At 40.9% G+C, this 15284-nt stretch overlaps 1 protein-coding gene across 6 annotated transcripts in view; it reads right to left on the reverse strand.

Moving 5' to 3' along the window:
* KCNT2 (potassium sodium-activated channel subfamily T member 2) overlaps positions 1-15284 on the reverse strand; it is a 287270-nt gene that overhangs the window by 187505 nt on the left and 84481 nt on the right. For all 6 annotated transcript variants that reach the window (XM_034779504.1, XM_034779503.1, XM_034779501.1 and 3 more), the window contains exons 4-6: positions 7011-7067; positions 5803-5851; positions 2823-2882 (exon numbers count right to left, since the gene is read on the reverse strand). In XM_034779504.1, the coding sequence (XP_034635395.1) occupies positions 2823-2882; positions 5803-5851; positions 7011-7067 (166 nt within the window). The remainder of the gene's footprint in view (positions 1-2822; positions 2883-5802; positions 5852-7010; positions 7068-15284) is intronic.

Below are 15284 nucleotides of genomic sequence, written 5' to 3' on the forward strand. Positions count from 1 at the left end.
CCCCCATTGGCCCGGGACGGCGAACCGCAGCCAGTGGGGGCTGCGATCGGCCAAACCTGCTGCGTCAGCAGATAAATAAATTGGCCCGGCCCGCTAGGGTGCTTACCCTGGCGAGCCGCGTGCTGAATGTTGCCGACCCTTGCCCTAGAAAATGGCCCAATAACTTTAGAATGAAAAGTGGCACTGCTTTATAAGCAGTATGTTGGCATCAGTTGTTTTTCACTGTGCTATTTTTTCCACCAAGAGACTTATATTTGTAATGGACAACACCTAATCTATATAAACAGTATTAGCTGCTTTTTATCAGGTATAATTTAGTAGCCAGTTTGAAGCTTATTAAAAATGTTTTACTCTGAAAAACATTTCTGCCAATCATCACTTGATAAGTATAATAAAGAATTACTCTGTGACTCTGATGGATTGACTAGTTATTAAATACCATTGACTCATAGACTAAAAGCACAAAATGATCTCATTTCACAAAATGAGATATTTAAACTTTTAAAATAAAGGCTTTTCTTATTTTGTTTGGTGAAATGTATTTTACTGTTTTATCCTAATAGTTCAAAATTCAGACTTTTTATAATTCACTGTAATAGCATATAATAAAAATTAAAGGGCAAATTATGTGAAGAAATTCTAACCAAAACATTAGAAAAATATAACTAAAGAGAACTTGACATTTTAAGGAAAAAACAAAGACAAATGTATAATATTTTGTACTTGCATTCATCAGCAGATCTCAAAGCCTTTTTCAAAGTTCCCTAGTTTAGAGTTGGAATAGCTGAGGTGCAGATGGATATGGCCCCATATTTTCAAAATTGCCCTCTTTTTGTGTGTGCCTTGATTCCTGAGTGCCCAATTTCAGATGACCGAACCTTGATTTTTTTTTAAGTTTTCCAGAAATATTGTGCAGCAACAACTTGAGAGCTGATGTCAGAGAGAGCTGTGGGTACTCCACATATTGGAAAATAAGACCACAGAGACACAACTATACCAAAAAAAAAAAAGCCACCTTTGAAAAATTGTCCCTAACCAACACAGAGAGGCAGTGGAAGAATTAGAAGTGAAACTCAAGATTTCTGACTTCCAGTCCCCTGCTCTGATTATTATGATACCTAATACATTTGAGAAACAAGAAAAGGCTGTTTGAGACAATATGCCATCCTCTACAGATTGATCAGACTTTCTGCTTTTGCATTATACCATTTAAGCCCAGAGACAAATGTAGGCCTCTCTTACCTTTACATTTACTTTCTTCAATTGCCTCTTGCAATAATTTTAGTCACAGATTTTCAAAGGTATTTAGGCATTGCTCCATTCAGCATTGCTTGGCCGAAGGAGCAGATTTTCAAAAGGTATTTAAATAATTAAACAAAGATGCATAGTGGGATTTTCAATAGTACCAAAGGCCAAGGTCCACGAAGGTATTTAAGCTCCTAACTTCTTTGACATAAATGGAAGTCAGGAGTCTAAATGCCTTTGTGGATCTGGGCCAAGGTGCCTATTTACAGTCTTTCATCCCAAAAGGTCCCTAAGCACTTTGGACGTACGTAAATCATAGAATCGTAGGACTGGAAAGGACCTAGAGAGGTCCTCTAATCTAGTCTCCTGCACTCAGGGTAGGACTAAATATTATCTAGACCATCCCTGACCGTGTTTATCTAACCTGCTTTTAAAAATCTCCAATGATGGAGATTCCACAGCCTCCCTGGGCAACTTATTCCAGTGCTTAAGCACCCTGACAATTAGGGAGTTTTTCCTAAAGTCCAACCTAAACTGCCCTTGTTGCAATTTAAATCCATTGCTTCTTGTCCTATCCTCAGAGGCTATGGAGAATAACTTTTCTCTCTCCTCCTTGTAATAACATTTATCACTTCACCCACTAATGAAATGCAGTCACAGCTGGAATGGAAGGGTTTTTTGTTTTGTTTTTACTGTTAACTGCAAGCCTGTCCAATGGCTTAGGGCAGGAAGTAAAGAAGAATGCACTATCCAAATGAAAGGATGTGAACATTTAAATTAGCAGAGTGCAATTGTCCAAATTAGAATGTAACACCTAACACTCCCATTCTTCAGAATAGTGCTGTTTGATTTGCAATGAAGTAAAAGCAGTCAAGACCATGGCTTTCATTTTCAACAACACAGTGCTTCGTAGTGCTACTCCAGCATCAGAGGGAATTGCTGAATCAACACCATTTCCTGAATGACCTTGGCACCTGTTGGGAGATGTAGATAGCGCATCTTCAGAAAAAAAGATGACATGAATTTGTCCCCAGATTGTTGGCCTATATTGGCAAATCTATATTCCATTCATTATAAATCTATACAATGCTACTTGTCAGGTCCTCAGCTGGTGTAAATTGAACTAGCGTCACTAAATTTGACAGTGGGGGGGGCCGACTTACATTAGCTGAGCATCTGGATGCCTATTTCTTCCTTCACCTTTTTGGTACCATGATACTTATAGCTCAGTCCTCTTCAGCTTTTCTTAAGTAAACATTGGGCTGATTAAAATCCCACTGAAGTCAATGAAAAGACTGCCATTGACTTCATGGGCTTTGATTCCGGCCCATTGTAAACTTCATAAATCATGAATGAGTCATGCACTTCAGTGTAATATAAGTAACATTTTTCTTGACCAATTAGTCACAAGTAATTTAAGATGATCATTTTTATCTTTCCGTCAACCTATAAGTAGTAAACTGACTTACAAAGGGATCTCCTCTCTGGTCAATGAGGATATGTAAACTCCCCTTAGCATTAAGAGAAATCTATCAAATGGAGAATTGATTCCAAAGAATAAAATCAATTGGCCTTACCTTGTAGCTCAGATAACCCAGCAGCATTGTTTCAAACAGACTTATCAAAGCCACTGAAACCTAACATGATATATAAATATATATGTTAATGCAGAGTTAGTAATGTAATTAATTAAAGCAAAAATTACCTGAAGAATTAAACTGAAAGATTAAAAATAATCAAAACTAGTTGATCTGTGGTGAAGAAATCCTCTCAAACCATCTTTAACCACTAAATCTTGGTTCTAATCTTAAAATTCCTTACCACAGTATGTGCTGAATAAAGCCCTGTTCCTGTCAAATGATTCATTAGTATTTACTCCCTGCACTTGTCTTAAGTCCTATTGTCTGCTAGGTGCTGCCCTCAAAATCTCCTCCATGAATATTGCTTCAGAAGGTCTCCAGAATGGTCTCTCCATGGGTTTTTAGGGAAGGCCAAATAAAAGCAGCCAGTTTCTGTGCTATGCTGCAACTGGCAGGCTTTTGGCAGCTTCCAGGACTTGTTCCATTTTGAGATGACAGAGTATAAGGAATGTATTTAAAAAATAAGACAAATGGTGAGAGGAAGTCATGACCTTTTTCAAACATTACACTGAAGTGTTATTTTTTTTAGTGTGCGTGGGTCATAAATATTACCCCCCAAAAAGTCTTAAAACACAGCAAAAGAGAGATGGTAAATTTCATTGTTTAAATCAGTGTGGGTTGAATTAATGGACATATAAAAGGTCAGTGACCTGTCTTAAACTACTAAAATCTATTTGGTTTACACATTGCATATATACTCCACAATGTTTTTTAAAACTAATCACAAAACCAGCTTAAATGTGTGCATATATTAAATTAAAACATTTACTATTTATACATTTGTATTACTTAATCTGGAGTCTGGAATCAAATTAGTCTCTATTCCTAATTTAAGCTTTAATTAGTAGTGAGCATTAATTTTAACATCCTGTACTACTTGCACTTGAAATGACATTATGAAGATTCAAAATAGATGGTGTGAATTAGAAAATATATATTAAAAAAAAAATCACCAAAACATTTCACTCTTACAGTAGTTAGCATTGCTCCAGATGAAGTGAAGTTTTTGTCTTGCATAAAAGTGGAATTTAGTTTGTTGTTACTATATATATATATATATCCTCCTATTTTGTGTTTGTGTATCTATCTTCCCATGTTCGTTGACTAGCATAGGTTTACAGTGTAAGAATAAGCCTAAAACCAGCACCATAAACTATTAAGGCTATGTCTCAATATTTTAAGATTAAATAGCGAAAGTAATCTATATGTCTGTCAAACTTTATTTGCTCAGACCTTGCATATTTTAAACAAATATTCAAAAGTTATCTCCATCAGAGAAATGTTGCTTTAATAAACAACTGTATTACACAGAGATAGAATTCACCATAACGGATTTGTACTGAGGGTAGTGCAAAAATATAATAGCATAATTATACTAGATGGTTCAAGAATCCTTAATACAAAAATTAATTATTTAGGGAGAACTCCCACAACGATCTTCAAAATTTGCTCTTAACTTAATGTGAAGCAATAGCTTATTTTCAGAAACCATGTAAAGTTTAATAACTGTGGGCCCGATTCATATGTGCTGAGCACCTGAAATCTCATAACTTCTTTATTTATTTTAGATTAGGAACCATAAAGGCACCTACTTAAAAGACAAGCCATATAACAGACAAGAGCCAGCAGCAATCCCACATAATACAACTAAATAAACTATATAATAGTGCCACTTAGATTTAAAAGAGGAAAAAAAAGGGAAACCTGAAATGACATTTCTTAAACAATATCTCCCTCCTCTTGAAGTGTGCCCAGAAGGCTAACAAATCCAGACTATTTTGGACCAGGACGGTGATCATCTGCCAAAGCCAAGAGAGGACCCCTCACAGAGAATGCTCCAGTAGCAATCCATTATTCTTTACTGAGGGGAAGGATGATCAAATTTGAGTGCCGCCATTGATCTCTCCTGCAGCAGTGAGGAAAGGCAATCTCTCAGATAGGCAGGTCCCATACCACTTAGGGCTTTGTGAGTGAAAACCAACAGCTTAAACTGCATTTGGAAACCCACAGGCAGCCAGTGCAGATCACAAAACACTGGTGTAATGTACTCATAGCAAGATTCTCCACTTACTGTGTGGACTGCCATATTCTGCACTAGCTTTGGCTTCCTTGCGGATTTAAAGTATAATCCCAAATAGAACCCATTACAATAGCTTAATCTTCAGGTAAAGAAGTTGAAACTCAGGCTATGTCTACAGTAGAGAGCTTACAGTGGCACAGCTATCCCGATGCAGCTACGCCACTGTAAGATCTCTCATAGCTGCTCAGTGCCGTCAGCTCTCCCATCAGCCTAATTAAGCCACCCCCAATGAGCGGCAGTACCTAGCACTGTGCACGCTCCCACTTACGCTGGTGTGATTTCTGTCACCTGGGGGTGGAATATTCACATTCCTGAGTGAGAGAAGTTTTGCTGACATAAGTGGTAGTATAGACATAGCCTTAATAAACTCAACCCTGGTCTACACTACCAACTTATATCTTATAACTGCGTCACTCGGGTGTGAAAAATCCACAACCCTAAGCAACGGAATTCTACCGACCTAACTCCTGGTGTAGATAGCGCTATGTCGATGAAAGGGCTAGACAAGGTCTTAGTAAGGGCTGCAAGATTGGGTCCAATAGACTTTATTTAGTTCTAAGGAAAAATACCTACAGAATATTCAAACTTTCTTATTTTCTCTTGACCTACAATACTTTACTATAAATACACGTATTCCAGAGTAGTGTAACATTTAACATAGTTTGCTTTCTTAATTCACTTTAATTTTAGATTTATCACTATAGTGGGCTTCCAAGGAAGTAGAATTTTGCTTGCTACCCTTTCTATATGTGTATTAGCTTCTCGGAAGTATTAAAAATCCAAGTGTGCTACAGCTATAAAAATGTAATTGCTAAAAATATCCTAATTATACATTACCTGTAATCCCCATAAAGGCAAGCTTCTGTTCACCCAAATAATAGGAGACCTGTTGAATCACAATGACACAATAAATGTGACACCCATCAAATGGTGCGTATGGGCCTGATCCAAAGCCCAGCAAAGTCAAGGGATTGATATCCATTAATTTAAATGGGCTTTGCATCAGCTGCTATTTTTAACATAATTAAATATAAAAGCCAGATGATCAGTATTTGGAGTGGTGTAAAATAGTTAATCGCTTCCCCATATTTTTATATGGGTAACTAGTCACTCAGCATTGACAATCCAATTGTCTTTCTAACCTAGAAGCAAATATGATGATGTATGCATTTTAAAGAGGCAGAGGGAAACTGTCCTTCATTTGGAACCATTAATTTGTGGTAGAAAAAACAAATCTAATCACATTCTTAGCCAGTATTTTCTCTTTTGCTCTCTGTTATCTACAGATGCATAGTTTTATTAACTAGTATCCACATTAGTGAGCATTTATTTGCACTGGGTCTGAAACTGGAAATATTTTCTCTTAGTTGTAAAACCCCATTATTTATTAATTTTTCCTAAAACTATTTTTGTCTTGGTGAAATTCATCTCCTTCATTAAGTACTTACCATTTCAACAAAACAAAATGCATTCTTGATACAGTACCAGTGAAACTAGGCACACAGTTCTGTTGGTCACTGTACTACCCTAGACTATATAATAATCATATATTTTCTATCTCAGTAAGGAAATAAATGTCTAGAATCCAAATGGTCCTGATCATCTGGATGTCATGACTTCTGCATCTAACATGGTGGTATTCACTTGTCCAGATATAGGCAATTAATCACAATACTGAACCCATCTTTGGGTCTCCAAAGACATGGTATTTGAGATGACTTGTTCTACAGTTCTGGAGCCTTAAAATCCCACCAATCCTGCAGGAAGGGTGTGTTTCTTTGCCAGGAACTCAGAGTTACTGAGTGGAATTAATTCTGTAGGGCAAGAAATCCTCTGAAAGAATTTTATGGCTCCATCAACATAGGTCAAATGTGTCCAGAAAGGCTGTAGGATTCAGAGAGTTTAGCTACTATGGACTGTTTTATCCCTCATTGATACACATAACTTTAACTTTCTGCATATGCATTAAAGAAATCACATTATATGTGTATTTGTACCCAAAATAGATCACTATTATGTTTTTAAAAAAAAATTCTGGAACTCACCAATCAATCTTTGCAGGTGTGTAGTTTTGACTGGAACAGCCCCTGTTTAATTCCTTGCTGCCAGAAGTCAACAAATCCACACATAAAGCCCATGTCCAGATGTATATGGAAACACAATTATAAAATGATTGGGGGTGGGGGGAATGGACAGGGGTTAATTTCTTAGGTAACACTGTTCAATATAATTCATCAAACACTGTGCAGACTAATTAAGTTGTGACAGACACTGAGAGACAGATATTCAAAAGAAGGCAAATCACTTTGACCAACTAGTTCAGTGTGTATTTTAGATACATACATTCTCAAAGCTAAAGGCCAGACACATTTTTTGTGTTTGTTTTAAGAAGATTTAGTTTCAAATGCGATCTAATATAAAAATCAAAAGAGATGAACAAAAAAATGGGGTACTTGCAAAGGATGAAGCATGAAGGAAGTGCTGAAAATACCAGTAATTCTATCAAGCAGACCTAGGAAGCATTGGCAGGTATAATTTCCACAATCTCCAAAGTAAAGATTGCACCAAACTACAGTTCCCATCTTCATGTAGGGATATCTTTAATGTCTGGTTATTTCAGTGAGAGACTAGTGGCATATGTGTAGAAAAAACAGCTAATATGTATATTTGTGTTCCTCTCTTGTATTCATAGAGCAAGCCATCCCCTCCAACACAACTACATGCATAGGGGAAGTAAATATTTCCTTAACTTTTAAACTGTGGAAAATAGAACTCTCTGCCCCCTTCATGCAGGTTCAGGAGGGGCTGGAGTGATTTGTGGACCAGACATAAGGAGTGGGCATATTTCTCCCTCTGTGAGGCTGAGGAGGATCCTCAGATAAATCCGGGGTCTTATGACATCCACATGGAAGGCCTGTCTATCCATGTTGCCATTGACTCCCTGCTCATGCTTTTGTCTTCTCAGGGGCTGATGGGGGGGGGGGGGGGGGAAGCTGCTGATCAAAAGTAAATTCAGAAATAAGCAATATTTTTCTCCCATGGGGATTTCTGAAGGAAATGTCATGGATTTGCTGGGTGGCAAGACCACAGAGACCTGTTTCCCAGGTTGTGTTCCTTCTACTGCCATCGGGTGGTGGTAGTTTCTTTTGGCTCCATTACCTCCCTTCCTGTTTACCAAGCGGTTTTGTCCCATAATTCTGTTGGTTTGATCCCTTAGAAGCCCCAAAGTTTTTTCTCAGGGCTTGTCCAGCACCCCCAAAAATAATCTCTCAAGCCCAGTAGTTGGTAACCAAGATATTTTGGTTTATTCATTTAAAAAAATGTATCCTAGATCTTAACACTAGCATCTGTGAAATTTCTAGGAGGAAGGAAGCCAGATGGGTGGTAGACACAAGTAAGTTAAATAGTGTGTTGAAATATATTTAGCAAAACATAATGTAATGTTTTATGTAATGTAAAATAAAGTAATAGCAAAAATAAAATACAAAATTAAGTACATCAGAAGCAGGAAGCCTGCTAAACCAGTGGGGCCACTGGACAATCGAGATGCTAAAGGAGCACTCAAGGACGATAAGGCCATTGTGGACAAACAAAATGAATTCTTTGCATCGGTCTTCATGGCTGAGGATGTGAGGGAGATTCCCAAACCTGGGCTATTCTTTTTAGGTGACAAATCTGAAGAATTGTCCCAGATTGAGGTGTCATTAGAGATGGTTCTGGAACAAATTGATGAACTAAACAGTAATAAATCACCAGGACCAGATGGTATTCAGAAACTCAAATGTGAAATTACCACTCAAGAAAGAAATCTTGGAGTTATTGTGGATAGTTCTCTGAAAACTTTCATTGAATGTGCAGCAGCAGTCAAAAAAGCAAACAGAATGTTGGGAATCATTAAGAAAGGGATAGATAATAAGACAGAAAATATCGTATTGTCTCTATATAAATCCATGGTATGCCCATGTCTTGAATACTGCATGGAGATGTGGTCGCCCCATCTCAAAAAAAGATATATTGGAATTGGAAAACATTCAGAAAAGGGCAACAAAAATGATTAGGGGTAAGGAATGGCTTCCGTATGAGTGGAGATTAATAAGACTGGGACTTTTCAGCTTTGAAAAGAGATGACTAGGGGGAGATATGATAGAGGTCTATTAAATCATGACTGGTGTGGAGAAAGTAAATAAGGAAATGTTATTTACTCCTTCTCATAACACAAGAACCAAATGAAATTAATAGGCAGCAGGTTTATAACAAACAAAAGGAAGAATTTTTTTCTCACAACGCACAGTCAACCTGTGGAACTCTTTGCCAGAGGATGTTGATAGGGCCAAGACTATAACAGGGTTCAAAAAGAACTAGATAAACTCATAGAGGATAGGTCCATCAATGGCTATTAGCCAGGATGGGCAGGGATGGTGTCCCTAGTCCTTGTTTGCCAGAAGCTGGAAATGGGCAACAGGAAATGGATCACTTGATGATTAACTGTTCTGATCATTCCCTCTGAGGCACCTGGCATTGGCCACTTTTGGAAGACAGGATACTGGGCTAGATGGACCTTTGATCTGACCCCAGTATGGCCATCTTATGTTCTAATGTGACAACACAGAGTGAAGGGACATGCATTCCCCGGCTAGTTAATTATTAGATATTTAGAATCAAAGAATAAGTAGTTTGGGCAAGGCCTAGAGAATTACCATAGCTTGCAACATACAAATATATTGCTGTATGTGAGTATAGCGGTATCTAAGTGTACTTTCAAGCAATGAATACTGGGGTGATTACTGCCTACCTCATCTTTTAAAATGTAGCACATATCCAAAAGTAAGACGCTTGCATATGCTTTACAGTATACTCATTTAGCCTCATTACACTCATTTAGCATCACTAATTCATTAGGTTTCATACAAAAAATATCAGCAGCTTAATCATACCAGAAGCTATCAGTAATTTTTAAAATATCTGTTCCTTTTTCTTGCTTTTGTTTCCCTTTTACTAGAAAATTGCATTAATTGAACCTAGACTCTGGGTCTAGAAAGCAGAAATGTTTGGGCTTCTTGTTATACCATATTGTTGTAAGGATGGGCACCAGATAGAAAAATTATTCAAATATCTTTGTTTTACTTTTAAAAAGGCACCTGGTGCTGCTTTTCTAACTACATTCATTTGTATTTTTTAACTTATTGGAAAGGATGTACATTGTTTTCCAACAGTAATATGCCTAATGCATGTATGTAAATAAAACATGTTTGGTTTATAACTTGAGAAAGATTTAGAAATTACTGTTTCCCCATCCATATTTCTCATTTTCATGCATCTCCCTGTTTTTACATTACACATTGTTCTCAGCTCCTAAAGTTGTGCTGTTCCCCATTGGGGAATGAGATTTAAGAGAATAACTCAACTATAAAAAATAATAGTTGCACTGTAATTAGGTTTTAGGAAGTTTTTGTACTCAAACTACTTAAATTTAACAGCTTGAAGGATCTCATGGATCGTGCCCCAAGAGAGCACTTTCTACGTTTGAGAACACATATAATAAATTTACCAAAATTATTCACATCATGAAATAAACTGCATGTATAAATGACAGAGTGAAATATACAGTACGTTTCTATGCTGTTCCACAGTGGGCATGCTGGAGCAAGAAAAATCAGTAGAGAGCTCATGATATAGATTGCTGCCTCCACCCTAGGAAGTCACCAGGATCTTTGGAGTCTTTCACTAATATGTCCCCATCTCATTGACTGTTTTTTATTACTCTGACAGCCTATATCTATGCAGTAGAGATGGGCAGGGTAAAAGAGAGGCACACTCGTCCCTTATCTCTGGATAGCAACAAGGAAGTAAGATAGGCTAGATCTCCTGGATAGTCAGGAAAAGAAAGGATTGAAGGGGGATTGTTTCTATTACAACAGTAATAGACAAAATTTATTGCAGTAAGAAATAGGCAATAGTTAAAACAATCTGTCTGTAAAGAGTTAAAATCAAATAACAATATGGCCATTACCAGAACTAAAGGAGCATTAACCGTGACTGGTTAGAGTGGCAGTTGGAGACTCATTGGCTCTCACGAAGCAAACACTTACATTTGTAGGTAACTTTACTTATGGTAGTAGTCAATGGTACTACACACATTCATGTAGCTAAACACATTCTTGAGTTTTTGCAGGACTGTCCCCTTCGACCAGGGGTTTCAAACTCAAATGACCATGAGGGCCGCATGAGGACTAGTGCATTGGCCCGAGGGCTGCATCACTGACACCCACCCCTTGCTACCCCCGGCCCTGCCCCCACTCCACCCCTTCCATGAGGTCCCACCTCTTCCTGCCCCTTCCCTGCCCCCATTCCAACCCCTTCCCCGAAGTCCTTACCCCAACTCTGCCCCCTCCTTGCCCCCAGAGGGAGCAGGAGGGGTGGGGGGTGTAATGGGGGCTCAGGGCAGGGAGTTGAGGTGCAGGAGGTGTGCAGGGTACGGCAGGGGACCCAGGGCAGAGAATTGGGGTGTGGGGTGCAGGAGGGGTGAGGGGTGTGGCAGAGGGTTGGGGTGCAGGGTGTGGCAGGGGGCTCAGGGCAGGGAGTTGGGGTGTGGGGTGCAGGAGGGCTGAGGGGTGCAGCAGGGAGTTGGGGTGCAGGGTGCAGCAGGGGGCTCAGGGCAGGGAGTTGGGGTGTGGGAGGGTGCGGGATGTGGCAGCGGGCGCCGGACAGGGGGTTGGGGTGCAGGAGGGGTGCAGGGTGTGATGGGGGCTCAGGGCAGGGAGTTGAGGTGCAGGAGGTGTGCAGGGTACGGCAGGGGGCTCAAGGCAGGGGGTTGGGGTGCAGGCTCTGGCCCGGTGCCGCTTACCCAGAGCGGCTCTGGGGTGGCAGCACTGCACACCGTGGCCAGGGCAGGCTCCCTGCCTGCCTGCCCTGGCCCCTGGTCCCGCTCCACTCTGCTCCACACCAGGAAGCAGCCGAAGCCCTGGGGGAGGGGGAAGGAATGGCACCATGTGCTGCTCTTGCTCCTCCAGGTACCTCCCCCAAAGCTCCCATTGGCCGCGGTTCCCTGTTCCCGGCCAATGGGAGCTGCGGGGGGCAGTGCCTGGAAGTGAGAGCACAGAGCCCTCTACTTCACACACACCCCCCGACCCGGGCTGCATGGACGTAGTTCCAGCCGCTTCAGGGAGCGATGTGGGGCTCATGGCGCCACGGGGTAGACAGAGGGACGGGGCGGCGCGCGGGCCGCACGAAAGAACCCTGCGGCCGCATGTTTGAGACCCCTGCCTTAGACTGTGGTGTAACTTGCAATTTTCTAATGGCAAGTCAGCACTACATCGGTGCAGTTGCACCACTGTAGCATGTCTGGTGAAGTCACATTATGTCGGCAGGAGAGCGTCTCCCGCTGACATAGCGCCAGTGTGGACAGCACTTAGGTCACTGTAACTTGTGTTGCTTTGCCAGGGGGTGTCTTTTTCACACCTCTTACCGACATATGGTACATTCACTTAAGCAGCAGTGTAGACCAGCCCTAAGTTTCTGCATAAATTGCAAGTGTTGTAACTAACAAATAGTGATGTTTGAATTGTAATTGAGCTCATGTTGATTCTAATGTGACCCATAGCTACGCTTGCACACTAACTCTATTAGATCTGGAATTGTAAGATACAGATTCTAGTTTACATCTCATCATTTCTTTCTGCTTTAATTTTTCCAGTATTTTCTGATTTTCTTTTTATAAAACATTCCAGTATTAGAACTTTTAAAAAATCTTCACTGTTGACCTAATAGGGACCAATTCTACTGCCATTAATTGAATAATAAAACTGACTTCATTTAGTGTAGCATATGGCATATAGGCTACAGCTCACAAATTTTCTGCTTAGCATTTAGTCTGATGAATTAGAGGGAAAGTCATGGAAACTGGATTAGGAAGTGTGGAAGGATTGAGCAGCAGTTTTTCCCTCTATGAGTATCCTGTGCAATTGGGGATTCATGTAATGGGAATGGAGCTGGAGATGAGCTACGAAACACAGTATGTTGTTGTTGCCCCACCCTAACCTGTCAGGTTTTCAGTGTAAATCCACGTAGGAGTTGATGCTGCTTCCGAATGCCTGTCGCCAGTTCTCTACACCATGGCTGCAGTTATTGGGGCACAGGTACTAGGTGCAGGGCTGATCAAAAACTTCTATCAACTTTTTTTTAAAGGAAAACTGGATTTTCAGCTAAATGCACACTTTCTGCAAAAGTGTCTGCTTTTCTAAGACATTCATTGGGAAATTGAAATTCAAGAATGTGGCCAAAATATTCGTTTGGTGTTTTTCAGCAAAAAGTTAGTTTTCTACAGAGGAAAAATGCCAATTTCCACCAGCTCCAAGTGGGAGGTAGGGAAGAAAGCTAGGAATGTCAGGGCTGCTGGGGAACTGTGCTAGTAGGGTGAAGAGTCCAGATTGCTGGTTCCCTGTGCTATTGCTCCAGAACCCATGGGTGTTTTCTTCATAGAAGACACCTCCTCATCAATTATTGTGAATGGACCACATCCACCCTGATTGAATTGGCCCTGTCAACACTGGTTCTCTACTTGTAAGGTAACTCCCTTCTCGTCATGGGAGAGTATATTTATGCCTGCATCTGTCATTTTCACTCCATGCATCTGAAGAAGTGGGGTTTTTACCCACAAAAGCTTGTTGCCAAATAAATGTTAGTCTTTAAGGTGCCACCAGTCTCCTCGTTGTTTTTGTGGATACAGACAAGCATGGCTACCCCCTGATACTTAAGGCCCTAAGTTGTGCAGCAACAGAGTGCTGCTGCAGTGTGCGTGCAATCATTCAGCCATCGCTATGGTTCATAAACTGGAGAAGGGGAGCCAAGCAGAGAAAGAAACAACTGTTTTACATGCAGTAGGAGGATGTTGCCAGGAGTGGGGCTTCACGCCTCAATATCTTTAAAGAGCTGCTCTTGGGACAGGCTCCAGCTACAAATAGCTCCACAGTCCCACTCTGTTACTGCACAGCTTAGAATGTCTGCATGGTGGATACCTCCTCTTGCAAGTCACTCCCTGCTCTTTCAAAGGCACGGGCTTCAGGTTCTCCGCCCATCTTCCCAGTACATGCTCCCTGCTTCCTCACCTGCCAATCACCCTCCCACTGTGCACCTAAAATGATGGATATGGTTAGAGATGACAATTTCCTGCAATGTCCTAGACAAACCTTACCGTATAACGTTAAACTAAGCTGTATTGAATTAAGTTTAAATATTTTAGTAATTCATTGTATTAAAAATGCAAATGTTTACATATTATTGTGTAATATCTCCGGGGGGAGACATAGCTAGCATAAACCCTGGGAAGTGTTATGACCTTCAAAAGACTTTTGAAATTGTGTGCCAGGCAAGAATGAACACTTAAAGTTGAGTGAGTTTCCCATAAAGTCTCTAGGGAAGGGGTATGCAAATATACTCCCTCCACTTATGCAAGAACTCAGCCTTTTCAACCTTCGCCTTGAGAAGGGGACTTTTGTCTGCTGATCAGCTGTTACAAGAGGACAAGACTGTGACAGTGTACCCCATAAGGCTTTATGGGGAGGGGGTGCTTATAAATGTATGTATGANATCGGGTGGCAGCTCCCAAGGGGGTTTCTGTGATCCAACCCGTCACAAAGACCAGAGGCTCAAATTGTATAAAAGAGTGACTCCTAGATTCATAGTGTTGCTTGTCCCGAGCCAAGGCCATTATGAAGTTGTAACCACAGGAAAAACTCCTGTGTAGGGTTTAAAGGACCGACTCCTACCATAGCCCTTGCTGGAGTTAGGGTGATCTTTGGTAAGCTTATTAGCAGGTGTGGGTTCTTTTATTGTTTTAATGTTTTCTCTGTTATGCTTTCCTATTAAAAATAAGCAGCAGCTTAGGAAAAGCTGTGTGGTAACTTATAATTGTGGGCAACTATGTTGCTTAAAACCTTTAAAGAGAAAGCAAAGCAGGTCTACTTAGATGATCTGACTTGCTGGGGAACTCTCAGTGTAGGCAGGGAATTGTGCAGCCTGAAGAAACCCTGGCCAGGAGGGGGAGAGAGATGCACATCTCAATCCAAGAAAGGTGCAGGCTGAGGAGCCAGAAGTCTGAGGCCTGGTCTATACTACCCGCCTGAATCGGCGGGTAGAAATCGACCTCTCGGGGATCGATTTATCGCGTCCCGTCGGGACGCGACAATCGATCCCCGAATCGGCGCTCTAACTCCACCAGCGGAGGTGGTAGTAAGCGCCGCCGACAAAAAGCGGCAGAAGTCGATTTTGCCGCCGTCCTCACAACGGGGTAAGTCGGCTGTAATACGTCGAATTCAGCTACG

This window comes from Trachemys scripta, chromosome 8 (assembly GCF_013100865.1).
Source record: "Trachemys scripta elegans isolate TJP31775 chromosome 8, CAS_Tse_1.0, whole genome shotgun sequence".
Lineage (NCBI taxonomy): Eukaryota > Metazoa > Chordata > Testudines > Emydidae > Trachemys > Trachemys scripta.